The sequence below is a fragment of the Juglans regia genome, chromosome 14, assembly GCF_001411555.2.
Source record: "Juglans regia cultivar Chandler chromosome 14, Walnut 2.0, whole genome shotgun sequence".
Lineage (NCBI taxonomy): Eukaryota > Viridiplantae > Streptophyta > Magnoliopsida > Fagales > Juglandaceae > Juglans > Juglans regia.
In genome coordinates, this window is record NC_049914.1 from 28,495,967 (window position 1) to 28,512,923 (window position 16,957).

Below are 16,957 nucleotides of genomic sequence, written 5' to 3' on the forward strand. Positions count from 1 at the left end.
TGTCCCTGAACCCCGGCGTCTGGACAAGCCTAAGGGATGGATGCACCTGACAGGGGTCACACCGCATTTAACGAGATGGAAACGGGCACGCCACGACAGAGAGCCACACCACATTTAATGAATCCCGAGACTGGGCACACCACGACGTGCCTCCTGGGGTGTTAGTAATAACCACAATCGAGCCTGGCAAGCCTGCTGCGCAGCAGGGAGATGGCAGGGACACCTGGTCCCGGTACGGTGCGGCACACCCACCATCTCCTTCCTGAGGATCGCCCCGACCAGGTATATATACCATTTCTCTCAGCCAAATGAGGGGTTCAGACACTTTTACTCTTCAATTCATAATTCCCATGAAGAAATCACATACTGACTTTAGCATCGGAGGTGTCCCCCACCACCCTGAAACTCTCATTTCTTCATAGTAACAGATGGATGAACTGGACTCCTGTGAAGTTGCTTGGGCTGCGAAACAAGACATCAACACTACTATTCACTATTAGTCAATATTTTATCATTACTTTTTCACTACTATTTACGGAATATCTGAGATCATCTCACTATCCAAACATAACCTTAACCGATCTAGCGAAGATTGGAGACATCTCCTCAACTGTCCAACACCAAGTTTCGAGTCACCAACATCAGTTTCCTCCTACACAAATATGAGAGATATTTATTCTATTTATCATTCTCACACCACACACTATATATAATTTTTTATTTTCTTTATTATTTTATTTTTTTCTCTTACCAAATATGTGGTGTATAATGATGAGTTGAAGAACTTAATTAGCTTAGAAAGAATAAAAAATAATTAAAAAATAATAAAAATAAGTATAATGTGTGGGATGATGAGTAGCAAAACTCTTAAGAGTTTGCTTAAAGGATTTTCATATCACAAATTTTGTGGCGGGAATTTAGGGAGTTTGTAAGATTTTAACGTCTCGTCGGTTACATAGATGAGATGAAATATATGTGAATAATAATAAGTTAATTTGTGAATAATAATGAAATTATTTGAGTGAAGATGTTTTATGAAATTTTTGGAAAAATAAAGAAAAAAAGTTAATAAAAAATATTATGAAGTTCAAATATTGTTAAAATATAATTTTTTAATATAATTTTTATTTTGAGATTTGAAAAAATTGAATTATTTTTTATATTTTGGTTGTAAATTTGAAAAAATTGTAATTATTAAGTAATGATTAGATAAAAAAGTTGAAAAGTTAAAATTCAAAAATATTTGTGTTTATATGATGTTTGGATGTTGAGATGAGATGATCTATAAAACAAAACAAGGCCTACAAAACTCTTTAGATTTTTTGGCATTGCAATAAAATGATGATTAGGGCAGTCTACAATAACTTGGTGGTCTATATATTAGAGATAGAAAAGAGTAGTGCAATTTGAAGATTTTTATACCATAAATTATTCTTGTAATATAATTTAATTTATAAAATTTAAATTTTAAGTCAAAATTTGAAGAAAAATAAAGGACTTTTTAAATAAAATTATTTTCACAGTTATATTTTAAAGTAAATATTATTTTTTAAGATGATAATAATTTATTTAAAACGATTTTGGGTATCAAAAATAATTTGAAAAAATGTAAACTGGATGAGGACAGTTTACTTGGTAGCTTGCTTGTAATAACTTAATGTAGCAGACCAGATGTACTTTTTTAAACAAAAAAAAAAAAACTGGATGCGGACAGGTCCCTGCAATTAGGGTTTTCAAATTTTCTTTTAAAGTTCAAGTAAATTAGGTTTTCCAACTTTGAGATTGGAAATAACTAATAAGACTTGTGAAGCGCCCCCCTTGACTTGCACCAAACCATCTAACCGACCAATGAATTTCACTTCCACCGAAAAGCAGAAGAACCCTTAGTATATACTCCCAATAAATTCCCGCCACGTGTAAGCTCGGTTGATTAGGAGACAAACTATGATCTCAGAAGCTCACCCGCGGGTAATGCAAGATCTGTGTGAAAAGGGAGCCGTGGTGCTATTTGAATCACCGCTTTTGGATGAACAAAACCCTCTTTCTCCCAAAACCCAAACCCTTGGCGGCTGTGCGTGAGCGTGTGCGAGACCCGCCCCTTGTCTCTCTCTCTCTCTACGAGGGTTCATCCATCTGTCTTCGTTCTCTAAAACCCCCTAAATACTATTGGGTTTTAGGGTTTTACCCGTCTAAAGAAGATCTATCCACTAATACCGGTCATGGCTACCGTTGCTCCTCCTGCGGATCGTATCCTTAATCGCTGTCTTCGTCTGGGTCTGCTTTGATTTCTTGGTTTTTCTTTCCTTTGATCTGCTTATACCTGACTTGAGTTTCGATCCCACGGGGTCTTTGTTGCTGATTTTATTGGTTTCTGTTCGAGCTATATAAATATAGATCCGTGGGAGATGTGTATTTTTTGCGTTCTATTAGGGTCTTTTTTTTATGGTTTAGGTTAGTTTCCATTAGGGTTTATAGTTTATGTGATGTTTTGTCTAGTACGGGTATCGAGTGGAGATCTTTGTTTTTTGTGATTTGGGTTTGCGTATTTATAGGTGAAGTTTTCTTTCAATCTGTGCTCAGATTGCCCTTTAGTGATTTATTGGGGTTTGGTGTTTTCCAAGTTTTTGAAAATTTTGTGTATTTCAATTTGTTGATGTTCTTGCTGAATTGTTGATTGAATCGACAGTTCCTGAGACGGGTCTGTAGTTTTTGGTTATTATGTTGATTAAGGACGTGCATCTTAGATATATATATATACACACTTTGTTTCAATCTATCGACAAAGATTTGGATTTTCTCAATTCAAATTTGGGTGTTTGGTATGCAATTCTACTTTGAATGGTTTGAGCAAAGATTTGAGATTTTTTACGAAATTATGTGATTGAACGTATGCCATCTGCCATGCTGCGATCATTGGTGAACGTAAATTAGACTCGTGCCACAGAAACAATTATTTTCTTATGCTTCGTTGATTTGGGATTTTGAAAGATGGATTGTATACTGATATTTCATTCATTGTTGTATTTAGTCTCCAGAAATATGTGTTTCCTTCACTTTTTTTTCAACAGAAGCTACAGATTTACTACAGAAATTGTCGTTAGATTCTCAAACCAAGGCCTTGGAAATTCCTGAGCCCACCAAGAAGGTAACTTACTGTCTGATCTTTGATTGGCTGGTTAAGTGCATCCTATTTTCTATTGACAATGATTTGTGCCGATTGGATTGAGTTCCTCATTCTTCTGATAGAAATTAGGCACCTACTCGTTCAGGAACTACTAAAGAAAATGAAGTTTTATGATTTTCATATGCAAAAATATTTATTGCCTATGAATAACTGAAAATGGGATAGAATCTGTCAAACATCAAGGCGGAACATCTATTTTGATTGATTGATTGAGTTTCAATGAAAAATCATTACTAGTTAAATTCCTCTAGTTTTACTGCTATTTGTGTGGCTTAAAATTGATTATGCTTTTATGCAGCCTTCATCCAATCAATATGGGTCTGTTGATTCTGCCAATGCTACAAACGGTCAGATTCCATCATTTGAGCGGTCTGTGACTCCATTACTACCTGATTTCATGGATCCATCCGTGTGTTATGTACCTAATGGTTATCCACCTGCTGCCTTTTTCTATGGAAGTGAGTTGTTACGTGAACTTGGGATTTTATCTATTGGAAGATTAAATTGTTTCTGTTTTTCCCCCATTCAAACATTATTGTATGGATGACACGTTGTCTGCTGCTGGATTTCTTTCCTTAATGTTGGAAGGTTAAAGTCTTGTATTTACCTGTATTTATTTTTTTAGGCTATGATGGGACAGGTAATGAGTGGGATGACTACTCAAGATATCTGAATCCTGATGGAGTTGAGATGACTTCTGTAAGTTGTGCTTTCACAGCGATGATATTCATTTCTCTCTATAACCTTGGTATCAAGTGAAATTTTTATTTTGTTATTTTAAATTCTTGATATGTTTGCATATGATTTATAGTCATGTACACAAATGATTCTGATATATTATAAGCTTATGTTATGATGTAACTGTTTCTTTTTTCAGGGAGTTTATGGGGATAACGGGTCTCTTTTGTATCACCACGGCTATGGATATGCACCATATGGTCCATATTCACCAGCAGGTTCCCCAGTTCCAACTATGGGTAATGATGGTCAGTTATATGGCCCTCAGCACTACCAGTATCCATTCTACCAGCCACTGAATCCAACCAGTGGGCCTTACACTCCAAGTCCAGCTGCCCCTCAAAATGACATTTCTACCTCTGCAGCTGCTGATCAAAAGCCTTTGCCTGTGGATGCAGCTAATGGGAATTCTAATGGGGTTGCAAATGGGGTTGCAAATGGCGGTGCTGTCAAGGGAAATTATGCTCCCACTCCCTTAAAGCCAGCTCATCAGAATTCATTTGTTTCTAGTCGTTCATACGGATCTGGTGCTCTTTCAGGGCATGGTCCTAACTCCAATTATCAGGATGGAAGATTTAGTTTTGATGTGTTAAGGTCTCCCTTCCCATGGTTAGATGGTCCACTCCTTTCAGATGGGCATCATCGACCTGTGACTAGCACGACGATCTCTTCTCCAATTTCAAATGGCAATAATGTTCCATCTTCGAGGAATCAGAACTTTCGTCCAAATAGTAATTATATTGTATGCATGACTCACATTATTTCATTGGGTGCTTACAGGTTTATATTTTAAATAAACAGGTGTTGTATGGTTTTTTAAAAGATTGGCCGAGACATCAACTAGGTTTCTTACTGGTTGGTTGAAGCTATGGTCATAGTTGAGGCAAACTATACACTAATAGAATAAAGGAAAATATCTTATTGGAATTCTTTTGTTGGTTGAGCAGCTCAGCCTTTCGGTTGATTCCATGCTTCAGCTCTGTTGAAAGTTGAATGAAATAATTGAGTAGATAGAGTTAAGCTGACTTGTTGAATTTAGTGCTGCTCCTAAAACGGGTGTTCTACCTTTTTTTTTTTTTTTTGTAGCTTCATGTTTGCACCTCATTGACCTTTCTATTGAAACATTATTTCTTCTGACTCAACAGGGTTTGCACCATCCAAGACCGATGACTGGCATGAATGCAGCTCCTGGGTTTATGGGTAGGGCGTACCCTCCAAAGTTATATGGCCAGTATGGAAATTCTGTCAGATCTGGCATGGGATTTGGTACTCATGGGTATGATACACGAGCAAATGGACGGCCGTGGTTGATGTTTGATGGTAAGCAGAAACCCAGGGGACGTTTTGGTTACGGTAATGAGAACTCTGATGGTTTGAATGAATTGAACAAAGGGCCTAGATTTAAGGTTTCAAAAAACCACAAGACTTTTGCACCCAATGCCTTGGCAACTAAGGTGGCAAATGACCCAATAAATGCTACTATTGATGAGGAGAAGGATAAGATGATTGTAGTTCCAGACCGTGAACAATACAACAGACCAGATTTCCCTGAGGAGTATACTGAGGCAAAATTTTTTGTTATAAAGTCATACAGTGAGGATGATGTCCATAAGAGCATCAAGTATAGTGTTTGGGCCAGCACACAAAATGGCAACAAGAAGCTTCATGCAGCATACCAGGAAGCTCAGGATAAATCTGGCGTTTGCCCGGTTTTTCTTTTCTTCTCGGTGAGCATCTAGACGCAAGAATTTGTAGATCTAAAATTTCTTTTAATGCATTACTTGCTCCTAAATGTTTTTATTTTCTCTATTCTTGTCTAGGTAAATACCAGTGGGCAGTTTGTTGGCCTTGCGGAGATGGTAGGAGCTGTTGATTTTGAGAAGAGCATGGAGTACTGGCAGCAAGACAAGTGGAATGGCTGCTTCCCTGTTAAGTGGCACATTGTAAAGGATGTTCCTAACAGTTTGTTGAAGCACATCACCCTTGAGAATAACGAGAACAAACCTGTCACTAATAGTAGGGACACTCAAGAGGTAATTGTACTTTTGGCTTTTGTATTTTTGTGGTGGTCTTTGTTTTCCCTTTCTAAATTGCTAACACTTGGTTTACTTATAAAAAAAAAAAATTGCTAACACTTGGTTGTGTGTAGGTTAAGTTAGAGCCAGGGCTAAAAATGATTAAAGTATTCAAGGAGCATTCCAGCAAAACATGTATTTTAGATGATTTTGCATTTTATGAGGCCCGCCAGAAGACAATTCAAGAGAAGAAGGCTAAGCAACTGCATTTTCCAAAACAGGCAAGACTGAGCCTTTGCCCCATCTTCTTTGCCATATGCTCATTTGTAGGCCTTTTGTAGCATCAATGAATTTCTTTTTCTTGCCTTTTATATCAGTTCTCAAATTATTCTTCATAAGACTTTGTAGACTATACCTTTGCCATGTGAGCTTAAATATTTTTGTGAATGGTTTATTTTTTGAATGTCAGGTATGGGAAGGAAAGCACTCTGACGAGAGGATAGAAAGGGCGAATGGTGAGTTGAAAACCCAGAACTTGCTGGAGGCTGCCTCAGATTTGATCAAGGAGCCTATCCCTTCTGATGAGACTAAAGAGGATCCAAAACTGTTGGGGAACGGTTCAGCTGTGGAGACAGGAGATGTGCCTAACGGTGCTAAGCAGGGTATGGTACCAGAGAATAGAATTCTAGCAAATGGTGTTGCCAATGGTTGCTAGCTTCTGCCTTGCACAACGGTGGTCCATGTGCACTGGGATTTCTAACAAGGAATTTTGCCGGAATGGCTATTTCTACCTATTTGTTGGGCCGCCGTGTTGGATGCGTCTTGCTCATGCTTGAAAGGGTATCGGATGGAATGTCATCTTTAGATTGTTCAAGCATGGCAAAGGCAGGGTAGGTTTAATTTAATGAATGTGTGAACCCGGGTCTTTCTTTGGGTCTATCTGAAAGTGGCTAGCTCCTAACAGGTTCTGATTCTCTAGGGTTTTGGGTTTAGGGTTTCTTGTTTCAGTGGCTTTTATATTCATATTTTGGTGTTTTCTTTTTCTTTTTTATTTTTATTTTTGTGTTTTCTTTTTTCTTCTTTGGCTATTTCCTGTCTTGTAAAATCTAGAGCTACATTACTGCAGAGCAACTTTGCTTTTGTATTTGTAAGAGAAGCTAGAATCAAGGTGGGAAAATATTGCAATATATAGTTGGGAGTTCATGAAGTTTTTTCGTTTTTGTTTTTAACTTCCAAAGTGTAGTAGTAATTGTTGCTCTCTCTTTATTAAAGAAAAATTATATTCATATCTCAACATACGAAATATTCTTTAATTTTTTTTTTTAATTTTTTTCTCTTATCAAACGTTGGAATATGGATAATGGGTACAAAAATTTAATTAATTTAAGAAGAAAAAAAATCAAAAATAATTTAAGAAAAATGTGATGTGTGGATTGTGGTGATGATAAGTAGGAAAACTCTTCTCTTCTGACCATCGCATAAGGAAAATAATATCTATATTAGTCTGCATAGGTTTCAATTAAGGGTATTTATTTTAAAAAATAAAATAAATTTAGAATATTATTAAAAAATACTTCTTTAATTATAAAGTAAAAAAAATTATTAAAAAATATTTCATGATTAAAAAAATATTTTTTAATAATATTATAAATATCTTTATTTTTTTAAAATATTAAAAATTATTAAAAAAATCTATATAAAAAAAATTAAAAAAACACCAAAATTATTGAACATTAAAAACTTAGCAACCTACGTAGATGAAGAGGGTTGGTTGTGTGAATATCTTTCAATTGTTTCATAAGTTTGACTTCTTTAAAACATTTAGTGATGGTTTAGATCAAGAGATAAGATAAGATAAGATTTTATGATTTTAGATAAAATATAAAAGTTAAATAAAATATTATTAAAATATTATTTTTTAATATTATTATTATTTTAAAATTTAAAAAAATTGATAAATTATTTATAATATTTCAAATAAGAATTTAAAAATATTATAATAATAAAATGAGATGAAATATTTTACTAATCTAACCAACTATTTCACGTTTTTAAGATGGATGGTGAAGCAACTACCGATAAAGTATAACTACACTTTGTCATTTTTTGTTTTTTTTGGTTATTTTTAAATACAGATGTACCTATAATTTTCCTTTTAAGATAATGTTTTAAATTTGAGAAATGAGACAGATTTTACGAATTAGTGTGGTTTGATGTGATATATTAGATGATTAAATATGATGCATTATATCTATTTTATAGTAAAAATAATTTTATAATCTAATTATTGCATTAAATTACGTTAATTTATAAATTTATTTTTATTGAGATAAAATTTAAAAGTTAAATAAAATATTATCAGAATATTATTTTTTAATAGAAAAAATCTTCTTGTAAGTGAGTTCGCACACCAAATCGCGTACCGATATTAAAATATAAGGCATTCATTTAATGAAATAATATAAATTAAAGACGAAAATGATTTTCATGAGACATGACTATTTTCTTATCTCAAAAATTTTCTTTTTTTATTTTTCTTTTCAATAAAAAAGTAATGTCAGTATCGGTACACGATTTGATATTGCTTGTACCTAATAAGATTCTTTTTAATATTATTATTATTTTATAATTTAAAAAAATTAAATTATTTATTATATTATATATAAAAATTTATAAAAACTATAATAATGAGATGAATTGATAATCTTTTTCAATCCTAACTGAGCTAACAGATAGATTGTTTTTAAGATCAAATTTTATTATAACATTAACACCATCTCTATCATTTTCCTTTTTTATTTATCTCATTCCCACGTTCATCTCATCGAAGAAATCAGATCCTCGTTTTTTCACGTAAACGTAGATAGACATGGCAGCCACCTTTCTCAGCAGATTTGGAAGGTCCCTTTCTTGTATTTCTAGGAGGGGCTTTTCGACTTCTTGCGATGACAAGCTTCTCCTGCCAACCGGTAAATCCATGAACCTCTACTCTGCGATCAACCAAGCGCTTCACACCGCCTTGGAAACCGATCCTCGGTGAGCTCTGTCTTTCTTTTTCTGGTTTCTTAGGATTCAACTAGGAAGGCATTAAAAAAAAAAAAAAAAAAAAAAGATACCTTGTTACTTATTAAACCTATAGCTGTTGCCGGTATATTATTTTTTTTAAGCAAAAATTTAGGCGATAAATTCACAAAATTCCCAAATTTAAAGTTTGTGTCATCATTCATGCGTTTAGTAACCGAAAACTGAGAGGTTTATAAGCATCCCACAAATCGCAGCAGTGCGGAAGATAGATCCCTTTTGCCTATTGTGGTGCACTTGTAAGTAAATGAATGTTCGGAATTGTGAAGATGTAGAAAGGACAATGGATGAACTTACTCGCCTCTTCTTAGTACTTTGTTCCTTAGGACACTAGCTATAGGTTCCAATGGACTAAGCTTGTATGATTTTCTTGCATCTACTTCTATTTCTTTTACTCGGATACTTTGGCCTACGCCTAATCTTTATTATCAGTAAAATCTTCAAATAACTATATATATATATAGAGAGAGAGAGAATGAGTTTCTTTCTGGCAATGTCTATAGTATGGTGTTGAAATTCTTAATACTTACACAATTTTTAAGATGCAGAGAACGCTATTATTACTCATGAGGACTAATTTTAGTTATTGCTCAGGGCATGAAGTTTATTAATTACTGGCAATGTCCTAGTAACAACTTCGAAACTATAGCATTTAATTATTTAGCCTAAATGGCATTTTTTTTTTCTTTTATAGTATTGTTACCTAATAATATCTATAAGATCGCCCTATGGTTTCAAAATATTTGTTTACTTCTGTGATCTTCACAGCTCAATTCTTATTTCGAAATGATTGAATTAAAATTGTGTCAGTTTTTTTAACTCCACAAACTTCTGTATATTGTCTTTTTGTCTGTGGCTATTCAACAGAGTGGTAATGTATGAGGAATTGATTTCTAACTGAACTATCTTTGATGACTTTCCTTCATCATGCCATTAGTTGGTGTCAATTTTAATTACTCATTCATGTTAAGGAGGAGATATAAAAGTTTACGGTGGCAATCTGCTAGTCTTGCTTTAGTGGAGGATTTTGACTTTGAAATATTAGTTCATGCTATCTTTACTCAAAGAAATTCTTCTTTTTGAATTGGATTAATTCATGAGCTCTGAAGAACATGGCAGACATTGCTCACTCCTGTGGTTGTCTGAAATCATTTGTTGTAGCTCACTAGATTATTGGATCTTTATGCGAAGATATAAATTCTTTCTGATCATATCTATTAATGTTTGTTTTTCTTTCTGATCATTCTTTCTGAGGATTTGACATTGCTCACTTCTGTGGTTGTCTGAAATCATTTGTTGTAGCTCACTAGATTATTGGATCTTTATGCGAAGATATAAATTCTTTCTGATCATATCTAATCAATGGTTGTTTTTCTTTTTACTAATATAGCTTACCTCATTGTGCTTATGTTTTTAAATATAATAATGCATATTTCCCCTCATTAGTTGCATTTCTTTTTAGTGCATTTGTATTTGGAGAAGATGTGAGCTTTGGTGGCGTCTTCCGTTGCACAACAGGTTTAGCTGATCGATTTGGTAAAAGTAGGGTTTTCAATACCCCTCTGTGTGAACAGGTAGTTTTGTTTTCAGACTTTTACTACACTTCCCTTGTTATTCTTTCTATACACCTGATGGTGGTATGTGAACAAGAGTTTGTCTTCTTGAGACGAAATTACTGCTTTTTTATATCAAGGCCCCAACAAAATTAGTATTATAGAAAGTTGTACCCGACCATTTGATGATGCATGATACATTTTTTTCATGTTTTATTCCACTTCTATTATTAGGTTCTATTTCTTTTCTTTTTTTAATATATAATTAATATGTTTGAATTAAGGTGCATTTGATGGTGTTATTCTAACATCGCCTTATAATCAGGGCATCGTTGGGTTTGCTATTGGCCTAGCTGCGATGGTGAGTTTGAATTTGTGGTATTTCTTGCTGAGATTAAAAATCAAAACCTCATTACAATTTGCTTTTATTTGGTTGCATCCTAGAGTGGTAAATTTTTGTTTCATCCAACATGATAGGGCAATCGGGCCATAGCAGAAATCCAATTTGCAGACTATATTTTTCCTGCCTTTGATCAGGCATGCCTCCTGCCCACTGAAGTGTTTAATAATTGACTCATAATTGTCTCTTGAGTAACAGAAAGTTTCTTGTAGATTGTCAATGAAGCTGCAAAGTTCAGATACCGGAGTGGGAATCAGTTCAATTGTGGAGGTAATTTCTCGCTATCATATTCCTCTCTGTTTTTTTTTTTTTTTTTTTCCACATATTGTGCTTCAGCATTTCTCCCTAGGTTTAACAATAAGAGCCCCTTATGGAGCGGTGGGCCATGGCGGACATTATCACTCGCAGTCCCCTGAAGCTTTCTTCTGTCATGTTCCTGGTATCAAAGTATGTTTTTAATTCTTTCTAGGTATCTGGTCTGTTTTCAAGGATTTCTTCTTATTTTTCAATTAGTCCTTTTCTAAAAGGATCAGTGGCGCACTTACTAACTGTATGGGATTATTCTGAAGAAACACTTCCATTGTAAGGCTGTCCAATCTGTTAAGAATCGTGTGAAATATCCCCCTGCATGGTATGTGCATTTCTGCATTTCAGTGATGTGGTCTTCGTGAAAAGGGAGCTCCATTGGTAGACCATATCTAAAGCAAATGTCAACCACACCAACAGTGAAAACTTGTTGATAAAGTTCTTTTATTTTGAAATTTTGTCTTCACTTTTGTCTTTTTCAGTGGAAAAATGAGAAACCATTTATATTCACAACCATCACATCAGACAATTATGATATTCATAGTAACTTGTAGGACTCTTCTCTTCAAATTTGGATTGTCGGACATCTGAAGACATGCATCTTTCTGCTGATGTCCAATACTCACTTTGAGACTTAGACCTGTCCAGAATTTAAGTGATGTTCTGTTTTCTGTCAAATAACTAAAAAAAAAACCTTTAGAAGTGTTTTACTATCTGTATATTAGCTTGCAAATTTTTAGAGCTTAAACGTTTATTTGTTTACTTATATAAAAAATATATATTAGCTTGCAAATTAACGCTTAAAACTTGTGCGTGCGTGTGTCCATCTATCGTTATAATTACAAAAACAGTTATACATTGCCTGCAAGGTTGTTGCTGCTACACTGCAAGGTAGCAAGGACCTTATGCAATGATTTCTTTGATAGAGTGGGTTTGGAATGGGTGATGCATAGAAGGTTGGTTGACATTCTAGCTAGCTTGAGGGGCTTACAAGACAATCTACAAATTGCTGCATTATGGAAGATGGCTCCCATTTGCCTATTGCGGTGCATTTGGAGGGTAACAAACGGTATAAATGTTGTAAGATCTGTGTTGCTCTTGTATATGTCCCGTGTACTTGGCCTCGCCTAGAAAAATTAATTCTTATTTACTGATAAAAAAAATTGTAAGATCATGAGCAGGCAATGGACAAACTTAAAGCCTTCTTTTTTAGTATTTTGTTCCTCTGGGAAATTGCAATAGATTTTAATGGACCAAGTTTTCATGATTTTCTTGTATCAGTGGTTAATCCTGCTTTGTTGTGGCTTCTCTATATGTACTGTGTACATGGGCTATGCCTAATGCTTTATTAATAAAGTTCTCGATTACTTATAAAAAAATGTATATCGCTTGGGATTGAAGTATTTTTGCTAATTGGTTTCTCTGAAGTCCATTGTCCACTTCAAAATGCACCATTCATGTCCAAAATGTGCACATAAAAGAAATGTCCAAAGTGTTGCCTCATGGATTGTGAAGCTCCAAGGAGATATTTTGTGGAGTGGGCTAGGCAAGGAGTTAACGTTTCATTTAGTTGGTTGGCATAACGTGTTGTAACGCCCCAATGGAAGGCCCGAGCCACATGGCCTATACTCCAAAAGGACTAGTCAATGATACAATTGGAGCCTCATTGAAACCTTAGAAAGAGAAATAATTTCTCATTCTCAAGCAACGTGGGATTTCATACACCACCTACTTTTATCCTTATCATATGGGGGGTATCACAATCTCCCCCCCTTAAATTCTCAACTTTCTAGTCGGGCCAGTCCATTGTAAGTGGTACGGCTCAAGTTCAACATTTCTAGTTGGGATGAGCTCTGATAGCATTTGTAACACCCCAGTGGAAGGCCCAAGCCACATGGCCTATACTCCAAAAGGGCTAGTCAATGATACAATTGGAGCTCCATTGAAACCTTATAAAGAGCAATAATTTCTCCTTCCCAAGTAATATGGGATCCCATACACCACTTACCCTTATCCTTATCATATGGGGTATCACACGTGTACTTTCCAATGAGGGGTAGTGGGTTGGGGGTTCGCAATTTGAGGGTCTTCAACAAGCCCTCTTAGGGAAATGGATGTGGAGATATAATTATGAGAGGGAAGCATTATGGAAGGTGGTGATCGATACCACGTATGGGAGTACTAGAGGGTGTTGGTGTTCTAACGAATTTAGGGGGGCATATGAAGTGGGGTTATGGAAAAATATCCAAAAAGGTGGGGGTCCTTCTCTAGACACACTAGACTGATGATGGGGGATGGTAATAGAATTAGTTTTTGGCATGATGTTTGGGTTGGAGAGACGGCTCTTAAGGATGCTTATCCCTCTATTTTCAGAATTGCGCGGGAACATGATGCTTTGGTGGCTGATTTGAGGGAAATTACTAATGGCTCACAACGGTGGAATGTCAGCTTCAGTCGGTGTCTTTTGCTGAATTTTCTAACTTGCTGGTATTGGTGATACAGTGGTGGATAAGTTTGTTTGGACTCCTAGTGAAGGAAACTTTTCTGAACGTTCGTTCTATCAGTTCCTTACTACTCAGGCTAGTAATCACCTTGGAAGAGCATTTGGAGGAGTAGAGCGCCTCTTAAAGGCTGCTTTTTTTGCTTGGACTACATCCTTAGGGAAGATCTTGACCATTGACAACCTAGGGAAACATGGGTTTATCCTTATTGGTTGGTGTTGTATGTGCAAAAATAGTAGCAAAACAATGGATCATTTACTTCTACATTGTGTGTTTGCCAGGGCCTCATGGAATTACTTTTTCAGCAAAGTGGGATTAGCATGGGTTATACCTGGGAGGGTGGTTGATCTACTAGCTAGTTGGAGAGGGATTCAAGGGATACCCCAGATTGCAGCTGTGTGGAAGATGGCTCCCTTTGTCTACTTTGGTTCATTTGGAGGGAAAGAAATGACTGAAATTTTGAGGATTAGGAGCGCTCTTTGGAAGAATCTAAGATTTTTTTCCTGAAGACTTTATTTATGTGGGCCATTGTTATAAATTTTAATGGTCTTAACTTTAATGATTTCCTTGTATCCGTTTCTAGTTCCCAACTAGGTGTAATCTCTTATATACTTCTTGTGTGCTTGGGCTATGCCTATTTCAACATCAATAAAATATCTTCTTTCTTGTAAAAAAAAATTATTACATTTCTCACAAAGCAAGTTCTTATAAAGGTGGTCATCCCTCGAAGCCCACGGCAAGCAAAAGGGTTGTTGCTGTCCTGCATACGTGATCCAAACCCTGTCGTGTTTTTTGAACCAAAGGTATTGCATATTTCTGGTAACTTAATTGTATCATTAGCCGATCATTATTTACATCACAATTTTACATTATTCACTGTAAATGTCTTGTGTTTCAGTGGCTTTACCGTTTGGCGGTAGAAGAGGTTCCTGAGCATGATTTTATGTTGCCTCTATCAGAGGCAGAGGTATGTTGCTTCTTTATTCAACATTTCTGAATAATTCTAACATAATACTCAGTATTAATGTATTTTGGGAACTTTGATAGTAAAGAAATTTGAAAATGTGATGCTAAGGTGATTCGAGAAGGCAGTGATATTACGCTTGTTGGGTGGGGATCTCAGTTATCTGTAATGGAACAGGCCTGTCTTGACGCTGAAAAGGCAAGTGATTCTTATTTCTGGAAAAGTATTTGTCAATGTTTCAAGAAAAAAAGTTCCCTTCATCCTTTCAAAAATAAATTACGTTAAATATTTACAAAATGACTGGTGCTATTTTCACAAAGACATTGCTTTTCCATAACTTAAAAGTAAACTTCTCAGGAAATCAATTTTTTTTTTGTCCAGAGATATTCTGAAGTGTAAGGTGCCGTTTAGATAGTGAATTGAGATGAAAGTTGAATAAAATATTGTTAGAATTTTATTTTTTAATATTATTATTGTTTTGAGATTTGAAAAAGTTGAATTGTTTATTATATTTTGTGTGAAAATTTGGTAAAGTTGTAATGATGAGATGAAACACTTTCACTATCTAAATGGGGCCTAAATGTTTCCTGATTTAAATAAATACAAAATGGCTAATATGTAACTAAGTTTGACTTATTTGTTATAACCTATGGGGTTGTATCATGAAACATAAAAGATTCTGAATACCATCCACCTTACTTTCATAAACTCCATTCAAACCATGCGGCTTTGCAGGAAGGAATTTCTTGTGAACTGATAGACCTGAAAACTCTAATACCTTGGGATAAGGAAACAGTAGAATCCTCTGTCAGAAAAACTGGAAGACTTCTTGTAAGCATAATTTCTCCATACAAAATATGCTTTATGAGATCTAGTTGGTACCATTATAGATGACCAGTAAAATTTCCTGTGTAGATTAGTCATGAAGCTCCAGTGACAGGAGGCTTTGGGGCTGAAATTTCTGCTTCTATTGTTGAACGTTGTTTCTTAAGGGTAAGCGTATTTTCTCTGTCATCTAAGTGACTGAAGTTACCAAAAAAAGAAAAATCTCAACTTGTAAGAAGCTTCCAATGGCCCCTTTTATTTTTTTCAATACTTGTGAAGTTTTTACTTGGATTCTTTGTGATAATAATGGGATCCTGAATTGAGTCAAGCTGAAATTACATTAAGTTATAGGGAATATCGTAACATGACTTAAAAGATATTTTCTTTGATTATATAAAGCATTCGAAATATAGTCACGTGCTTGCTTCCTCAGTCAGCTTGGATCATTGTGGACTTCAGCTGATGATACCTAGAACTGAGTCGCTGAATAGTTTTCGTGTTTTGCAGTTAGAAGCCCCTGTAGCCAGGGTATGTGGTCTGGACACCCCCTTTCCTCTTGTTTTTGAACCTTTCTATATGCCTACAAAGAGCAAGGTAAGTTGGGTGGATCTTTTTCCTGCATATCACCCTTGTTATGAATATTTGGGCATATTTCTTCTTGTTGATATGGTATCTGCTCTGCCTTTTTATATGCAAGATGTTGGATGCAATCAAAACAACTGTAAATTACTAGGCGCATTAGTAGCTGTGCTGCTCTATGCTACAGACATTATTGTGTCGTCTTTGTCATCATCATCATGCATGTCAATAAGGTAATTCGTGCCTCTAGGCTCTCCAATGACACGATGAGGACAGGAATAAGAAATTCAAAGGGTGCTCCTCTGTCAATGTATTTTTATTGTGAAAAACGGACTGATAATTTGAGTTTTATACTCAAGTAGGAATAGATGGAAACGAACGTCGTACGAGGTGTGGTACATACATTTGGGTGCCCAAATTTGTTCATACCCCAGAGTGATGGCTGGGTTTATCGAAATTATCATTACCTGATACTCAAATTCCCCCATTGAAATAAATAGTGAGTGCACATAGACTGACTCTATATACATACCTCTACCCAATTTGTTTATTTATTGCATTTGAATGGCTGTGGTTATCATGTTGGGGTTGAAAAACTAGACAGTCAAAAATATAAAGATGGCTGGCTGCTGGAATGAAATCCGTACTGGGTTTCGACTTCAAACTTAAAAAGGAAATCTTCTCAGTAAGTAGTTTGAATCCCAACCATTGAGGAAAACTTACCAACCTCAATCGTTCGTAAATAATAATAAAATAATTTGTGAATATTTGTAAATAATAAATTGTTTATAAATAATAATGAATTAATTTG

The 16,957-nt window shown here is 35.2% G+C and overlaps 2 protein-coding genes across 4 annotated transcripts; both read left to right on the plus strand.

Moving 5' to 3' along the window:
* Nucleotides 1–2,020: 2,020 nt before the first annotated feature.
* Nucleotides 2,021–7,148, plus strand: LOC109003650 (YTH domain-containing protein ECT4). 2 transcript variants are annotated; one of them, XM_018981887.2, is made up of 9 exons: nt 2,021–2,247; nt 3,069–3,145; nt 3,483–3,642; nt 3,810–3,883; nt 4,062–4,664; nt 5,068–5,649; nt 5,743–5,955; nt 6,072–6,218; nt 6,407–7,148. In XM_018981887.2, exons 1-9 carry the CDS (start codon nt 2,220–2,222, stop codon nt 6,650–6,652), a joined length of 2,130 nt encoding a protein of 709 aa, XP_018837432.1. In that variant the 5' UTR covers nt 2,021–2,219; the 3' UTR covers nt 6,653–7,148. The 2 variants fall into 2 exon arrangements, with proteins under 2 accessions (XP_018837432.1, XP_035541169.1); XM_035685276.1 differs by having other exon boundaries at nt 2,032–2,247; nt 3,825–3,883.
* A 1,535-nt stretch (nt 7,149–8,683) lies between these two features.
* LOC109003661 (2-oxoisovalerate dehydrogenase subunit beta 1, mitochondrial) lies at nt 8,684–16,675 on the plus strand. 2 transcript variants are annotated; one of them, XR_001998165.2, is made up of 13 exons: nt 8,684–8,973; nt 10,481–10,592; nt 10,897–10,932; nt 11,049–11,108; nt 11,184–11,241; nt 11,321–11,418; nt 14,492–14,581; nt 14,677–14,745; nt 14,854–14,940; nt 15,478–15,573; nt 15,663–15,735; nt 16,075–16,161; nt 16,265–16,675. XR_001998165.2 is itself a non-coding variant. In XM_018981899.2 (13 exons), the coding sequence occupies exons 1-13, from the start codon at nt 8,807–8,809 to the stop codon at nt 16,298–16,300; spliced, it is 1,074 nt and encodes a 357-aa protein (XP_018837444.1). In that variant the 5' UTR covers nt 8,686–8,806; the 3' UTR covers nt 16,301–16,675. The 2 variants fall into 2 exon arrangements, 1 of the variants encoding a protein (XP_018837444.1); XM_018981899.2 differs by having other exon boundaries at nt 8,686–8,973; nt 15,658–15,735.
* Nucleotides 16,676–16,957: the final 282 nt, after the last annotated feature.